This window comes from Miniopterus natalensis, chromosome 13 (assembly GCF_054644295.1).
Source record: "Miniopterus natalensis isolate mMinNat1 chromosome 13, mMinNat1.hap1, whole genome shotgun sequence".
NCBI classification, from domain to species: Eukaryota; Metazoa; Chordata; class Mammalia; order Chiroptera; family Miniopteridae; genus Miniopterus; species Miniopterus natalensis.
The window spans coordinates 368,193-381,754 of NC_142093.1; the positions used below are offsets into that span (position 1 = coordinate 368,193).

General features: G+C 57.0%; 1 protein-coding gene across 2 annotated transcripts in view; it reads right to left on the reverse strand.

Annotated features, from left to right (window-relative positions):
* Positions 1-9,364: 9,364 nt before the first annotated feature.
* PXDN (peroxidasin) overlaps positions 9,365-13,562 on the reverse strand; it is a 51,852-nt gene continuing 47,654 nt past the window's right edge. For both annotated transcript variants that reach the window (XM_087823310.1, XM_087823309.1), the window contains 5 exons: positions 12,497-12,705; positions 11,243-11,363; positions 10,915-11,047; positions 10,227-10,340; positions 9,365-9,773 (listed from right to left, as the gene is read on the reverse strand). In XM_087823310.1, coding sequence (XP_087679436.1) covers positions 9,654-9,773; positions 10,227-10,340; positions 10,915-11,047; positions 11,243-11,363; positions 12,497-12,705 — 697 coding nt within the window. In that variant the 3' untranslated portion in view covers positions 9,365-9,653. The remainder of the gene's footprint in view (positions 9,774-10,226; positions 10,341-10,914; positions 11,048-11,242; positions 11,364-12,496; positions 12,706-13,562) is intronic.

A 13,562-nucleotide genomic window follows, 5' to 3' on the forward strand; every position in this document is an offset into this window, starting at 1 on the left:
ACTGAATGTGAAATAGGCCACACGGAGAGCTGGCTGGTTTTCAGTGATCTGGAAAGAGCACCCAGAATCTCACCGGGGAGACTCGTGCAGACCAGGGGGCAGCTGGAGCTTGAGACACGGAAGGCAGGGCACCCACTTGGTCTGACACCCTGGAGAAGATCTGGGGGGCAAACCTTGCAGGGAGGGGACCCCAAAGGAATATTCCTAGAGCAGGACCAGGATGTCCAAGTTACCTGAGTCTTTGCTTCCCTAGGCAGCCATTCCGCTCCAGGCAGAACATGTACACTGATACTGGGTGGAGCCTGGGGGTAGGGGGACAGTGTACCCCTGTGTGGGCCTGGGTTAGGGTGCATGGCTCTCCTCCACCTCCCTCCAGACCCTGTAAGCTGTGAGGGGTGTAACTCGTGTGAGCACCGAGGAGGGCCAGCCTGTGGGTCCCAGGTCAGGGTGAGCAAACTCCTAGGCCGGCAGTCAGTGTGTTCACCCCAGTACCCCGAGGAGGTGGCCAGCGGAAACTGCACCTCTCAGGTGACCCAAGGCCAGGACACAGCCCAGGTCCTGCTGGAATCCACTGCCAGCCCCTCCTGCCCAGGTCGTGGACAGGTTCACAGCTAGAACCACCACTAGAGTTCTTCCTGATGAAGGAATATCGTTACCATATTTAAAGGAAACCAAGGACCAATCAGTAAAATATTGAAACTACTCAGTGATTTAGCTTTAACAAAATTGATAATTTTATATCCACCTTTTGCTTTAGATGCTTGTTAGGGCCTAACCGTCCTATTTTAACAGAGAATTCTTTAAATAGTTTTAAATTTTTTTTTTTAATTTGGAGAAAGAACATTCTGTATCTGTTGATGCAGTGACAAAAATTGTGAAAAAAATAAAAGAAAAGGCCCTTTAAAAACAATTTTTTCGCAGCACAGTAATCTGAGTTTTCATTCCTGTTAAATTTCACTTCTTTGCAACTTTGGGTGGAGGAAAAGACTGTTAAAGAACCGCTCATGTGGAAAGAATAAAAATCACTGCGCCTCATGTGTTCTCCACAGATGACTTTCTGTCCATTTCCGTTGACCTGAGTGATGCAGGTCAGGGACGTGTTTACCCCTGAATCTCACGTCTGCCGGGGCAGTTCCTGTGCAAACAGCAAGGTGGAAAAACAACACATGACACAGTCTTCAGTTTGCCTCAAATTGGGGCAAAATACCGACTTCGTGGGCTCGTAGCCTGTCAGTAGAACAGCAGGAAATGCAGAATATTGTCAGACTTGGTGAAATTTTCACAAAGGTAGTTTTTTAAGGCAAATGCAATCATTTCATGTCCGCTCACATTTAAAGGCAGAACCGGACAGGAGACAGCTCTGTGGTCCTCCCCCCACAGCCTGGGGCCCGCAAGGCAGGTGTGTCTGTGGGATGAAAACCCAGGCAACACCCAAACTTTCAGAGCCGATCTGGCCCCGCAGGGGGTACATTTATGGCCCGAGTCCGCCTCTTAACCAACCCAGCTGTTCTCAGGGGGTCTTTGGTAAAAGTGCACCACCAGCATTTGTTCACTTTGTCCCCACGGAGGACGTTTTCTCAGGACTGTTGCTCAGGGACCTGGAGAACCAGGCTCTGCAGGTCAGTGGAAAACCACCAGCCGGCCCCGCACGCCACACCCACCGGGGACGCCGGTGGCCGCCTGGGGGGGTTGGAGCCTCACTGCAGGAACACACCCAGTGTTGGGCACGTTTAGGACGCAGGTCAGACCTGCGGAGGAAAAGGGGCCACATGCTAACCTGAGGGCTCAGGGGAGGCCTGCGCGGTGGCCTTGCAAACTCAGAGACCAGAAATAACCACAAAGGATGGTCTGAAATGAAAGCTTTCTAACTAAAAACAGTTTATGGTGGGTAGTCACGTCCCAAGCCGTATCCTCCCTGACAAAGGCCCACCTTGACCTTCCCTGCGCCGTCTATTGTCTTTTTGCATCTCCGGTAACATTCCTTTGGAATGTCCGGGTAACTCCCTTTTTTCCAGGCCCCTCAGGGCACTAGCAGGGCCCCTGGGGTGAGGGCAAACCCTCTCACTGTATTGTTACCGCGCTAATTGCTGACTGTTAACTCTGCTGCAACCACCTAAGTAAAAGAAGTGTCTTTTTACCTTTTGTCCAATCCCAGGTTCTACGCTTTGCTTTCTCCCGCCCCCCCAACCTGTCACCCGTGGATTTCATGTAACCCACTGACGTCTCCTATTTGATTGTGACGCGTAACGTGGTGCAGAACTGCCGCTCTGCGGAGCATTTTCTCAGTCCCTCAAGATTTTGCTCAGTTTGGCTCAAATAAACTCACAAAAATTCTCTGTAGGTTTGAATGTTTTTACGTCGACAGACTAGAATTTTAAAAGTGGGAAAAGGAATCAGCTGGACTTGCATCTCTCGCGGGGGAGAAAGTGCGGGACCCCATTGCTGACAGACTGAAACGGGGCAGAGGCCTGCTGGTGAGACCGCGGCAGCTGCCTCAGGCGAGCGCGGCCGGTTCGTCCCCCGACGCCCGGAACGAGGGAGGTGATCCGACCAAGCGACAAGGAAAAGCTGGGAACTAATAAAATGGAGAAACACACTGTCTGCGGGTGGAAATCAGAGCACGTTACCTGTGCAACTGCAAAATGGAACCTCGACGTGGGAAAATATTAAGAAATAAAACTACTGAAAACTGATTTTTTAAAAACAAAATTGTGGAGAAATTTCGCTTTTTTATTTTAATGTAGATTTTCCTCCCAAACAGAAAAAACCCTGTCACAACATTACAGGCCTGTCTTTAAAAGTCCGGCAAAAACGAAGTGTTTGGTCCCAGGGACGATGCGCGGGGTCCATGGCTGCTTTTCTTTTTTAATTTGTGAAAAGTACTTTCCTGTTTTATTTCCTCTTTTTAATTATTTTTTTACTTTTCAATTACAGTTGACAGTCAATATTATTTTGTATTGGTTTCAGGTGTGCAGCATGGTGGTCAGACAAATAGTTTACAGGGTGACCCCTGGTATCTCCAGTACCGCCCGACACCACGCGAGGCTATCGCTCCCCCGATCTGCCCTGGGCACCCCAGGCGATGCTGTGACCACCCAGCTCTCAGGCCCTTGGCCTTTCCCACCCAGCCCCACCTCCTCTCTGGCGACCTTCAGCCTGATCTCGTGTCTGAGTCCGTTTCTGTTTTTTGTGTTTCATTTATTTTGCTCTTTAGATTCCACGGACCACACGCAGGATTTGTCTCTCTGACTCCCTTATTTCACTCAGTATAATGCCCCCCAGGGCCACCCACACTGTCGCAAGGGGTAAGAGTCCATTCTTCTTTCTCGCTGAGCTGTGGTCCGTCTGCACAGGCGCCATGCCTGCGATTGGGGGGGCCTGTCATTCACGGGGGCGCAGCCCTGACGTCAGAGCTGGAGGCAGGAATCAGGCTGAACGGCCGCGGCTGTGAGAGAACCTGGACGACCACCGAGCAGGGCCAGCAGCCCCTCGGCTCCTCCCTGGCCCTGGCACAGCCCCTCTAATGCAACCACTCGGAGCTGGGGGCACTGTGCCCGCTCGTCCTGCTGAGCCTGGCGTTGGCCTGTGGGCTCCTGCGGCTCAGCTAGTCTCTCATGCAGACGGAGAGCCTGGGTTTTCAGAGCACTCGTGAGACCCCCGTCCTGACACCCCAGCCCCACCCAGAAAGGCCTTCGAGGTGGTGACACCCCGAGAAACAGCGACATTCAGGGGAGCACGGGCTCTGCCCCCCGCCGCCGTGGCTCCCTGCCCGGAGCTGGCAGGAGAAAGCCGGCTGTGGCCCGAGCAGCACTCAGAGGCCGAGCTTTAGGTGCTGGAGCCAGGTGGCCGCCTCTGGCCATCAGCCTCGGTGGTCACACTTGACTAGAAAGTAAAATTAAAGAAGAAAAGTAGCATTTACAACAATAACAAGTCTAAGGAAATGTGCAAAGCCTTTATTAGAGACGACAGAATGTTATGACGCCTATAAAGTCACAGATAAACGCAGAAACATTTCAGGTTTGTGAGTGTGAGGGTTAAAGGTCATTAACATGAACCCGACGGCCGGGCTGGCGCGGCTCAAGGGCCACAGCATCAACCCGACCCCAGAGGCAGCCAGTGCAGGTGCCTCCCACGGTGATGTTTCTCTCTCTCCTCTCCTTCCGCTCTCTAAAAACCAATGGAAAAGTATCCTCGGGTGAGAGTTAACAAAACAAAAAAATCAACTCGAGTTGAGGACATGAGACCAGTGACCTCAGTTGCTCCCCAGCACAGTCTGCACGTGGCCGAGGAGTCAGAGCCGATGACAGCAGTGGGACCTCTGCTCAGAAAAACGTGTGGAACTAGACCGTCACCTAGAGTAGCTCCAGATGCCGAGGGAGCGTGTGGATCCTGTGAGGAAAGCTTAGATGGCCCAGGGACGTAGGTAACAGAGAAATTTATTTTGGATCAACGTGAAAAAATAATTTGAATGTAGTTACAAACTTGACTCAGAAGAAAATAGAATGCGCCTCGGAGGGATGAGCTCCCCATCACTGGAGGCAATCAAGCAGAGGCCAAAGGACCTGTTGGGGAGATGCTTGCCACACCCTTTCATACCCTCAAAGGCCACTGCACCACATGGGAAGCTCTGTCCGCTGGGCTTGGGCTCGAGCAGGTCCTGGCACTCGAGGGTTAGTGTGACTGAGCCAAGCCAGCCTTCGGGTGAGGAGAGCGCCTGTCACCCCAGGTACAGTGACCCTCCCCCGATCTCCGTGTGAGCCTGGCACTGGCCTCTCCTGTAGCTGCTGCTCTTCCGAGGGTTCGGAGTCTTTCCTAGGAAGTTAGCAAGGAAGTTGGCTCTCCAGGCCAGCAGCTGCAGAGGCCGGCACCAGGCCGCCGGCGGGCTCCAGGCCCCTCAGGCTCGGTGCCGAGCGTCCCGGGGTGGCCTCAATGTCCATTCCTGCCTCCTGACCTGAGCTGACATGCGCTGTGCTCAGGGGAGTTTAACCAGCCCCCGGGAAGTTCCGAGCCCTGCTGGCCCCCACTGTCCCCGACCCCACCCTGTGATTCTCTGAGGGCCCCTCACTCCACGTGGCTATGTGACAGCTGTGTCCACAGAGCCCCAGCCCCTCTGGTTGCCCTGCGCCCTGCGGAGCCAATGCAGCTGAGACCTGGCCGGCCGCTGGCCCAAAACAGCCCATGGGGTCTGAACAATGGGCTTTTGTGACAGGACCTGGCAGAGAGGGGCCCTGGCAGAGGGGCCCCTGGCTTCCCACATCCAATGACGTCAGGCCCAGTACTGGCCGACCCTGAGATGCTCCAGCTGCTCCAGAGACTGTGCGGTGGGCAGCTGGGCAGGGCAAGTGGTTAGCATGTGGGAGAGAATGACCTGTGGTTCTCCATGGGCCGGCAGTCCCGGCAGCTGTGTCCCAGGCAGGCCAGCATGTGCATGTGTCTTCCCTGGACACCTCACCCAAGGGCGAGTCAGCTAACAGGAGCCTGGGGCCTTTGTCCCAGCAGCAAGACTGGGGTCCCACCCTGTGTCCTCGGTGCCGGGAAGTCACCAGGGCAGCTCAGCCCGTGCAGGAGAGCACGGCTGCCCAGGTGGCCCCGGGACACTCAGCGCACTCCCTGGTCACAGGTGGGAAACAGTGACCAAGAAAAGGCGAGCTTGCCCCTGGCCTCCCTCGACCCCACCCCACTCAGTGTCTTGTACACCATGGGGCCTGAGTCCCAGGTACGAGCAAACTGACGGGGGTGTCAGACAACGACCCCTCCTCCTCCCAAGCCAGGGACCGGACACCCGCTCCTGGTTCACGGACACTTCGGGTCAGTGTCTCCCTGAGCAAAGGGGACACTTGGTGATAACGGCAGGAAGTCAGATTTCCACAGGGACACTGGGCGGATCGGGAGGGAGCACCTTTCAGTTCATGAGACTCACCGACTGTCGCCCACAGAACGTGTCACGTGAAAGGCTGAGGTCGGGGCACACGCCCGGGTTGCAGGCTCCTCCATGCCCAGCAGGAGGCGTGCAGGAGGCGGCCGAACAGTGACTCTCATTATTGATGTTTCTCTCTCCCCCTCTTCCTTCCTCTCTCTGAAATCAATAAAAACATATTTAAAACAAACAAAAAAAAACAGAGGAGGCCCGTGAACGTCAATAAGTGGCTGGTCGTCAGCCCACTAACAGACAAACGCTGTGTGGTCAGCAGCCTCCACTGAGAAACCTGGTTGGTCAGCCTCAGACCACAGGCGCAGTCGAGTGCGTCTGAGCCGCGGGACCCCAGCTCTGAGGCCGGGGGGACAGCCACAGCCCAGCTCAGAGGTGCCCGAGACACAGCAGCGCAGCCTCCGTTCCTTTCCCGCGTCTGCTCTGAATCTGTTCTGGGAAGTGGTGGCCATTCTCAGTTACTTTCCGGTGCAGGGGTTTCTGAAGCTCCCACACGGGATTTCCGGCCCGTCCTCTGACTCACTCCACAGCAGCCCCGTCTGCGGCCTGTTCTGCAAGTGAGGACGACGGGATGAGAAAGCCCTTCTGTGTGCTGGGGAGGGTGCAGCTGATTTAAAAAGCATGTGACACGAAGCCTAGAAGCCAGGACGTTCAGGGCTTTGGAAGGAGGGTTGCAGCCATTAAATACATTCGATTTTGGGAAAGCCCATGGAAATAACATCTTGCAGGTACCTGAATCTGTGCTCAATGCTGGAAAAGGAAGGAGTGTATAACGAGATCAAGAGATCCCCACAGAAAAGCCACCGATTCACCTGCGCGGTCGCTGCAAACCGGGCATAGATATTCCCTCCCCCGGGGCTTTTCCTGGAAAACAGGGCTTCCCGGCAGAGTCGCCTGGACCAGCCATCAGGCCGAGGTTCAGGACTATAATGGAAAAACCGTCCCCTTAGGCTCACTTTGTTAAGTCAGGGAAACGGTTAGGACGTGAGGTAAGGCCGCTGTGGGAAGGAGGAGGGACGTGGGATCTTCCGGGCTGGGCTTCCTTCCTCAGAGACACGGCCCCTGAACAAAGAGGCCCAGACGCTGCAGCAGCAGATAAGACCCAGTTATTTTCAACAAACAAAACTGGAGCTTCTGGGATCCCAGCGCGTCCCCCCCGCCTGTGCCTCAGTGCTCCAGCCTTGAGGGCAAACGAGAAAAAACATCCACAATCGGAAGATGTCACACGTGGGGCCTAACACTCAACACCTGGGGAGTGAGGCCCTGGTCTGCTCAGGGCTGTGTCACTAAGATGCCAGAGAAACTCGGGCTGGTGACCACAGGATGGAGCCTCTTCAGAGAGGACGCCAATGAGACGGGGACAAGCGGGGACAGATGGGGCCTGTGGGACAGGCTGGCTGCCCAACCCCGGGCCGGTGTCAGACCGGGACGCCCCAGACCTGCTCTCCACCTGCAGGCGGCCGGTGCCTTCAGACCACTTTCCCTCGCTTGTAATTACTAAGCCTGAAACCTACTCAGCCTCTGGCCTCTTTGGGGCCTGCGAACCCTGTCCCCGCTCACCCATCTCTAAGGCCTTAGGGGCTCCTGGTTACAGGTGGGTCGTGAAGTGGTCAAACCTGAAAAAAATGTTACATAAAACTCAGTCTGCGAAAATCAGATGACTTCCTGAAACTCTGTCAGAAAATACATTTTCTCCTAAATATCAAATACCTGGAAAATGCACTTCAAGTCTCCTAGGCGTTGCCTCCTCTCTGTATCAGGCTGTGACCTCACGGGGTACAGCCCCGATGACGGGTTTACGGAAGGAAGGACACCACTCTCCACTGGAAAACGTGGCCCGTTTATTCCAACTCAAAGGCATTGTTACATAGTGCAAACGTTTCTTTGGTAACGTATTGGTTACAATGAACAGAGAAAAGGCATCTGGCTGGTGGGAACAGTTAGGAAAGTAAATAAACACGTACACTCCGCTTCCTATCACAGCAACCCCCTTCCGGTGCAGCTACAGCGCGTCCGCACAGCCCACAGCTCCTGCACTGCCCACGGCTCCCACGCCCACGTGAGATTCCACCTCGATCCCGAGGACACGTCACCTGCAGCTGCAGACGTCCCTGCGAGCCGGCCTCCCCTCCAGCGTGCAGCTCTCCCCAGCCTCCCGATCCACGTGCACGTCACCTCTGCCACGAAACCACAGGACACGAACACACGCGCGGAACTGGGTCCGCTGCTGAGCAACTTACAGAACCATCCAACTTCTAAACCAAACTCTCCATCTTCTAGTTTACGGACACTGGGTCTGAGATCCGATCAATCAATCTGACTTGATGTTTCAATAGCAGTCTCACGTCTGGTGCGGCAACAGCCAGCTTCTACCTGTCACTCAGCGACGTGGGGCTGAGGAGTCGGCCTCACGTTTAAATCCCCTGTGACTGTGCTTACGGTGGGGAGGTCAATGCCACCCCCAGAGACGTGGCAGCTTGGTGCCCACACTGGACTGAAGCCAGGCTCTTAAACTGCCCACTGCCTGCCGGACACTGAGACTCGCCTCCCACCCCGCACAGGGACCCCCCCGTGAGCTCGCCCTGCCGTGCGCTGAAGCTGCAAGTCCCCCTGGGACGGCCAGGTGGGTCCCTCGTCTGGGTCCCGCTCAGCGCCCGGCACACAGTGGGCACTCAGGGACACAAGTCTCAGAGCACAGATCACTCTGTTCTTAGAACAAAATAGGGGGTTTTGGTCAATTGAAGAGAGAGCGACCATGAGGTATGAAAGTTGCTTTTCACGGATTTCTGAAAGACCCTTTTGCACAGTGGACGTGATTTCTCTGCCGTATCGAATGCTGAAAACGTGGGCAAACTTTCATAAAGCATCATGCACTTGAAAACACATGAGGTATGGGGTGTTGTTTCTCTAAGGCACACAACCTGGAATTAGGAAGTTCCCACATCCCACGCCACCGTCGGAAAGGGAACCCAGAGCACCGATTCCCCCGTGTGCTCGGCCAGGAACAGCCCCCCGGTGCACGAGCAGTGTCGCCACCACGGAGGGGGGTTTCACAGCTGGTCCACAACCAAGCAGCAGGTTACAGTGACGACAGGCCCGTTTCTAAAAGGAGCCCGACAACCTATCACACGGGGAAGGAGAAGCTGCGGGAGTGCGTGCGCCTGAGCCATGGATCTGGTGTGAGGAGCTGCTGGGGCGCGTGGACCGTGGCAGAGAGGGCCAGAGGGAAGGGATGGGGGTTACCGGGCCGACAGGAGCCTGTGGCACCCGGAGACGCTCACGAGAGACTGTTCCATTTGCCAAACACTGATATTCTTTTCAACGTGGCCTGACTCGTGGCCACTGGTCCGCAGGCTCCCGGTACCAGGACCAAGTGGGGTGGGTTTCAGTTGAGAGGAAACGTGGAATTGGGGGAAATCACTGTAGGAATCTAAATGACTTAAGTGTGCAATTTAATAGTAGCACCAACTTTTCATTAAAAAAATTAAATAAAAACCTGAGAATCTAATATGAAGTTAGGACTCGTGTCTGCTCCCGCCCACGTGTCTGCTGCGTGGTCTCTGGCTCCGTGAATCCTCCAGTCTGAGCCCCTGGGCTGTTTCTGAGACAGCCCTGGTGACGTGGCCGTGAGCCATCTGAGCCCTTGGTGTCCTCCAGTCTGCAGTCCCCGCACCAGCTGGTGACCTCAGGGGATGCTCGGAGGGGCTCCAGGACCACGGAGGATCTAAGGCTGCTTTCCCGGGGTGTCCGTCAGGCAGAATGGACAACAGGCTCCGTCGATTCTCACAGGTGCTGGGCAATCGGTAGGCGGGCATGCTTCCACGAAGCAGGTGATCTGCCCATCCTGGAGGGAGAGGGAGCCAGGCTGGTCAGTTTCTGAACGACGCTGGGCATCACCCATCTCCCGCTCGTGTCCTGACCTCTTTGGTCCCGTCCTCTCCGCCCAGTGCTCTGCCCTGAGCTTCCCACCCAGGCCGGGCGGCAGGCAGAACCCAGCACGAGGACTCAGCAGCTCCCTGTCCATGTTCCCAGAGACCCAGAGCTGCCCGGCAGGACCAGCCCGCCTGCAGGTGCAAACACCCCAGGGCCGGGCAGGGGCAGGGGCAGGGGCAGGGGCAGGGGCAGGGGCAGGGGCAGGGGCAGGCTGATCAACCGTTGACAACAGCTGGGGGAAGAGCCCAGGCCTCCCAGGGAAGGCGGAGGAGGCCCCACGGGTGAGCCAGGCCCCGCTGACCAAGGGGCTGCCTGCCGGGGGCTGAGCCCGTGTCCCAGGTCCCGGGTTCAGAGCCCTACTCACACGGCATTCACAGAGGGTGCACGTGTCTCGCTTCCACCGGGTGCCGTCCGCGTGGGGCTCGCCATCCGCGTCGGTGCACTCAGCCGTGCTGAGCCGCGACTCCAGTTTCTTTATCTGCAAAGCCAACATGGGCACGGTCGGTCCGGGGGATGTGGCCCTGGCGTCACCCTGCCCTCCGCAGGAAACGGCGCCTTGGACAGGATGGGGAGGGACTCGGAAAACCATCTCTGAAGGACGCTGTGGAAACTCAAACCTGCTCCCCCTGCAGCTAATGGCCTTGGTCCCAGAGCTCGGGGACGGCACTGCCCACCCCGTCTCAGGTAAGAGACGCCCGCCCCCAAGTAAGGCGGCCGTTGCTAAGAAACGAAGGAAAACCCCGGACCAAACGGAGGAGGTGTTCTCACGGGACTGTGAGCGAGAGCCACTCAGAGGACAGAACATTCTGCCCCTGGCTGTCCGCAGGCATGACAGGTTTGACCAGACATCCGTCCCGAGAGCGGGAATTCCTAAGGAACTCAGTGTGGCCCAGCCCAAGACAAGCCAGAGGTGCGAGCAGACAAAGTGACACCCCTGGGTGCCAGGCAGGGGCATCGACAGAACTCACACCTTTGCGGCCACACAGAAATGAATGTGTCCACACGTGTGGGAACAATGTGCTAAGAAAGGGGGGACTCGGGGAGGCCAGCACCTGTGTCCTGAGGTCTGTGATGGTCTTCTGCATCTCCAGAACGAAGTCCCTGAAGTCGCTCGTCCCTGGGACCTGTGGGTGCTCGTAGGAGGCGGACGTGGCGTTCCTGGGGCGCTGGCCGTGTTTCCCGGCACTGCAGGAGGGAGACGGGGAAGCAGACACGACCTCAGCGCGTGACAGCTGGACTCATCACATGTGCTCACACTGGGCCACCGGGCACCTGCACCGTGCGGGGCTGAGGCCAAGCAGGAGGCCATGAGGACGCCCCTGCCTGGGGCCCAGGCCCAGCCCCGTGGCATGGACAGTGTGGCCCTCGGGATGGTCGTACCTCGGGGTCTGCCAAGGCCCTGCTTGCGTGGTCGGCTGGTCCTCCTGGTAGCTGAATTCAAGGGACCGCCGGCCTCGGAAATGATACGAGAAGGCGTTGAACTGCCCCCTGGTCCTGCAGTCTGAGGAGAGAGCGAAGGGAGACGTTACCTGTCACGCCAGGAGAAACTCGGGTGGATCCGGCAAATGGTAAGTCTCTTGTGCTCGCCTGTGATGAACCTTGACGCCCCGTGGCCGGCGGTGGCCAGGGCCACCTGGTGTGTTACAGAGCATCAGGCCCCCGTGCGAGGCCGCGTCTGGTCTAAAGGGGACCAGGGGGAGGGAGACTCCACAGAAAGGGTCACCTGCAGGACAGACCAGGACCCTGCCACGAGCAGAGGTGACAAATGGGGTGGGAAGGGAACCCGCGACCTTGGACGCTAAGGACAGGGCTCTATCCACCCAGAATCGCCCGATTTTGATCCTAAACAACTTAAGTATCGAGTAGTAACCGGTGTCTGCAGCTTCCTCAACTATTTAGAAAGAAGTGTAATATTTACATAAACACAAACACACAAACACATGTGTACACACATTGTTACACTGCACGTACACACACGTACACATGTGTACACACCACACGTGTGCAACACATTGTACACACCACACACGTGTGCAACACACTGTACACACAACACACATGTGCACACACGTGCACACGTGTGCGCGCACACACAGTACACATACACGTGTACACACACACACACGTTGTGTTCACCACGAGAACAGCGACAGGAGCGTGAGGTGAACTGATGATGAACCGGGAGGGCAGGCACTCAGCAGGGTCCGTCCTCACTGAATGTAACATCCTGTCACTGAAGGTCCCCACCGGGCCCTGGCCAGTGTGGCTCAGCGGACAGGGCGTCGGCCCATGAACGACGGGTCTCAGGTTCGACTCCTGGCCCCGGTCGGGGTGCATGTGGGAGGCAACCGATCAATGTCTCTCTCACGTTCTTGTCTCCCCCCTTCCATTCTCTCTAAAAATCAATGGAAAAAATATCCTTGGGCGAAGATTTAAAAAAAAAAAAGAAAACCCTCCACCAGGACTTATTTTAGGTCGTGTGGGTTCCTCAGCCTGGACACACCCCATCCAACCGGGCCGACAGCTTTCCCCACTCCGTGGAAACTGCCACGTCCGCCAGCTGGCGCGCGGGTCTCACCGGCCGTGAGCGAGGCACGCAGACCACCCAAGGACACGGGCCTGGGGGACAGTTACCTTCACAGCAGTCCTGCCACACCCGCAGGTCCACCCTGGGGATGTCCTCACAGCTGCTGTAGCCGTGGGGGAACTCCGCCACGCGGAACACGTCCCTCTGCACACGCGTGATGTTGTCGGAATTGTCACACAGGATCCTGGCCAGGGACGTCTGCTTGATCTGGGTCAGCTGGGCCGGGGAGAACACCCCGGGGTTCTCATACCACAACCTGTGTCCCGGGACGAGAGCGAGATCAGAGGGCGCGGAATTCAACCGCCCTCTACGCGACGCTCGGTTCCCAGCAGCGCAGACCTCACCGCTGTCAGCCGGGGTCACTGAACAGTGGGCGAAACACGCTCACACGTCCCACTCGAACCAAAGCAAAACCTCCAAGTGAAAATGCAGAGGTCGCCCTGGCCAGCACGGCTCAGTGGTTAGTGCCGGCCCGAGCACCAAAGGGTCAAGGGTTCGATTCCCAGTCAAGGGCACGTACCCGGGTTGTGGGCTCTCTCCCCGCACCCACTCGGGGACGTGGGGGAGGCAATCAGTGGGTGCGTCTCTCGCATGGATGCCCCACCCCCCTCCCTCCCTCCCTTCCAGTCTCGGGAGTGGGGGGTAACAATGGGAAAAATATCCTCAAGTGAAGGTTGACAAAAAAATAAAATAAAATACTAAAAGAAAATGCTGAAGCCAGCGCCTGTCGAAGCAGCACAGGCCCCCTCGGGCACCGTGTGGCTCGTAGCCCCAGCTGGACGGCTGAGTGAAAGGCAGCAACCGCCAACCACCCGCTGTAACTAACTGACCGCAGCACACAGGCCGGAACCTCCCGATCCTGCCCCAAGGGCCGGCTGCCATGCGTGCCCAGCGTGGTTTCCCTGGACTGTCCACTTCTGGGGACAGAAATACCCGTAACAGCTGTGAGGGCGTGAACGCAGCTCGAGCCGGTCACAGCTAATCCCGGTGCCGCGGGGACGGGCGGCCGGCGGTCGGGAGTGGTCACAGAGAGCACGAGGCCTGACGCCGTTCCTTCATTCTGAGCTCTCGTGGGACACGGCCGCCACCACGGCCCTCCCTCCCCGCGTCCCC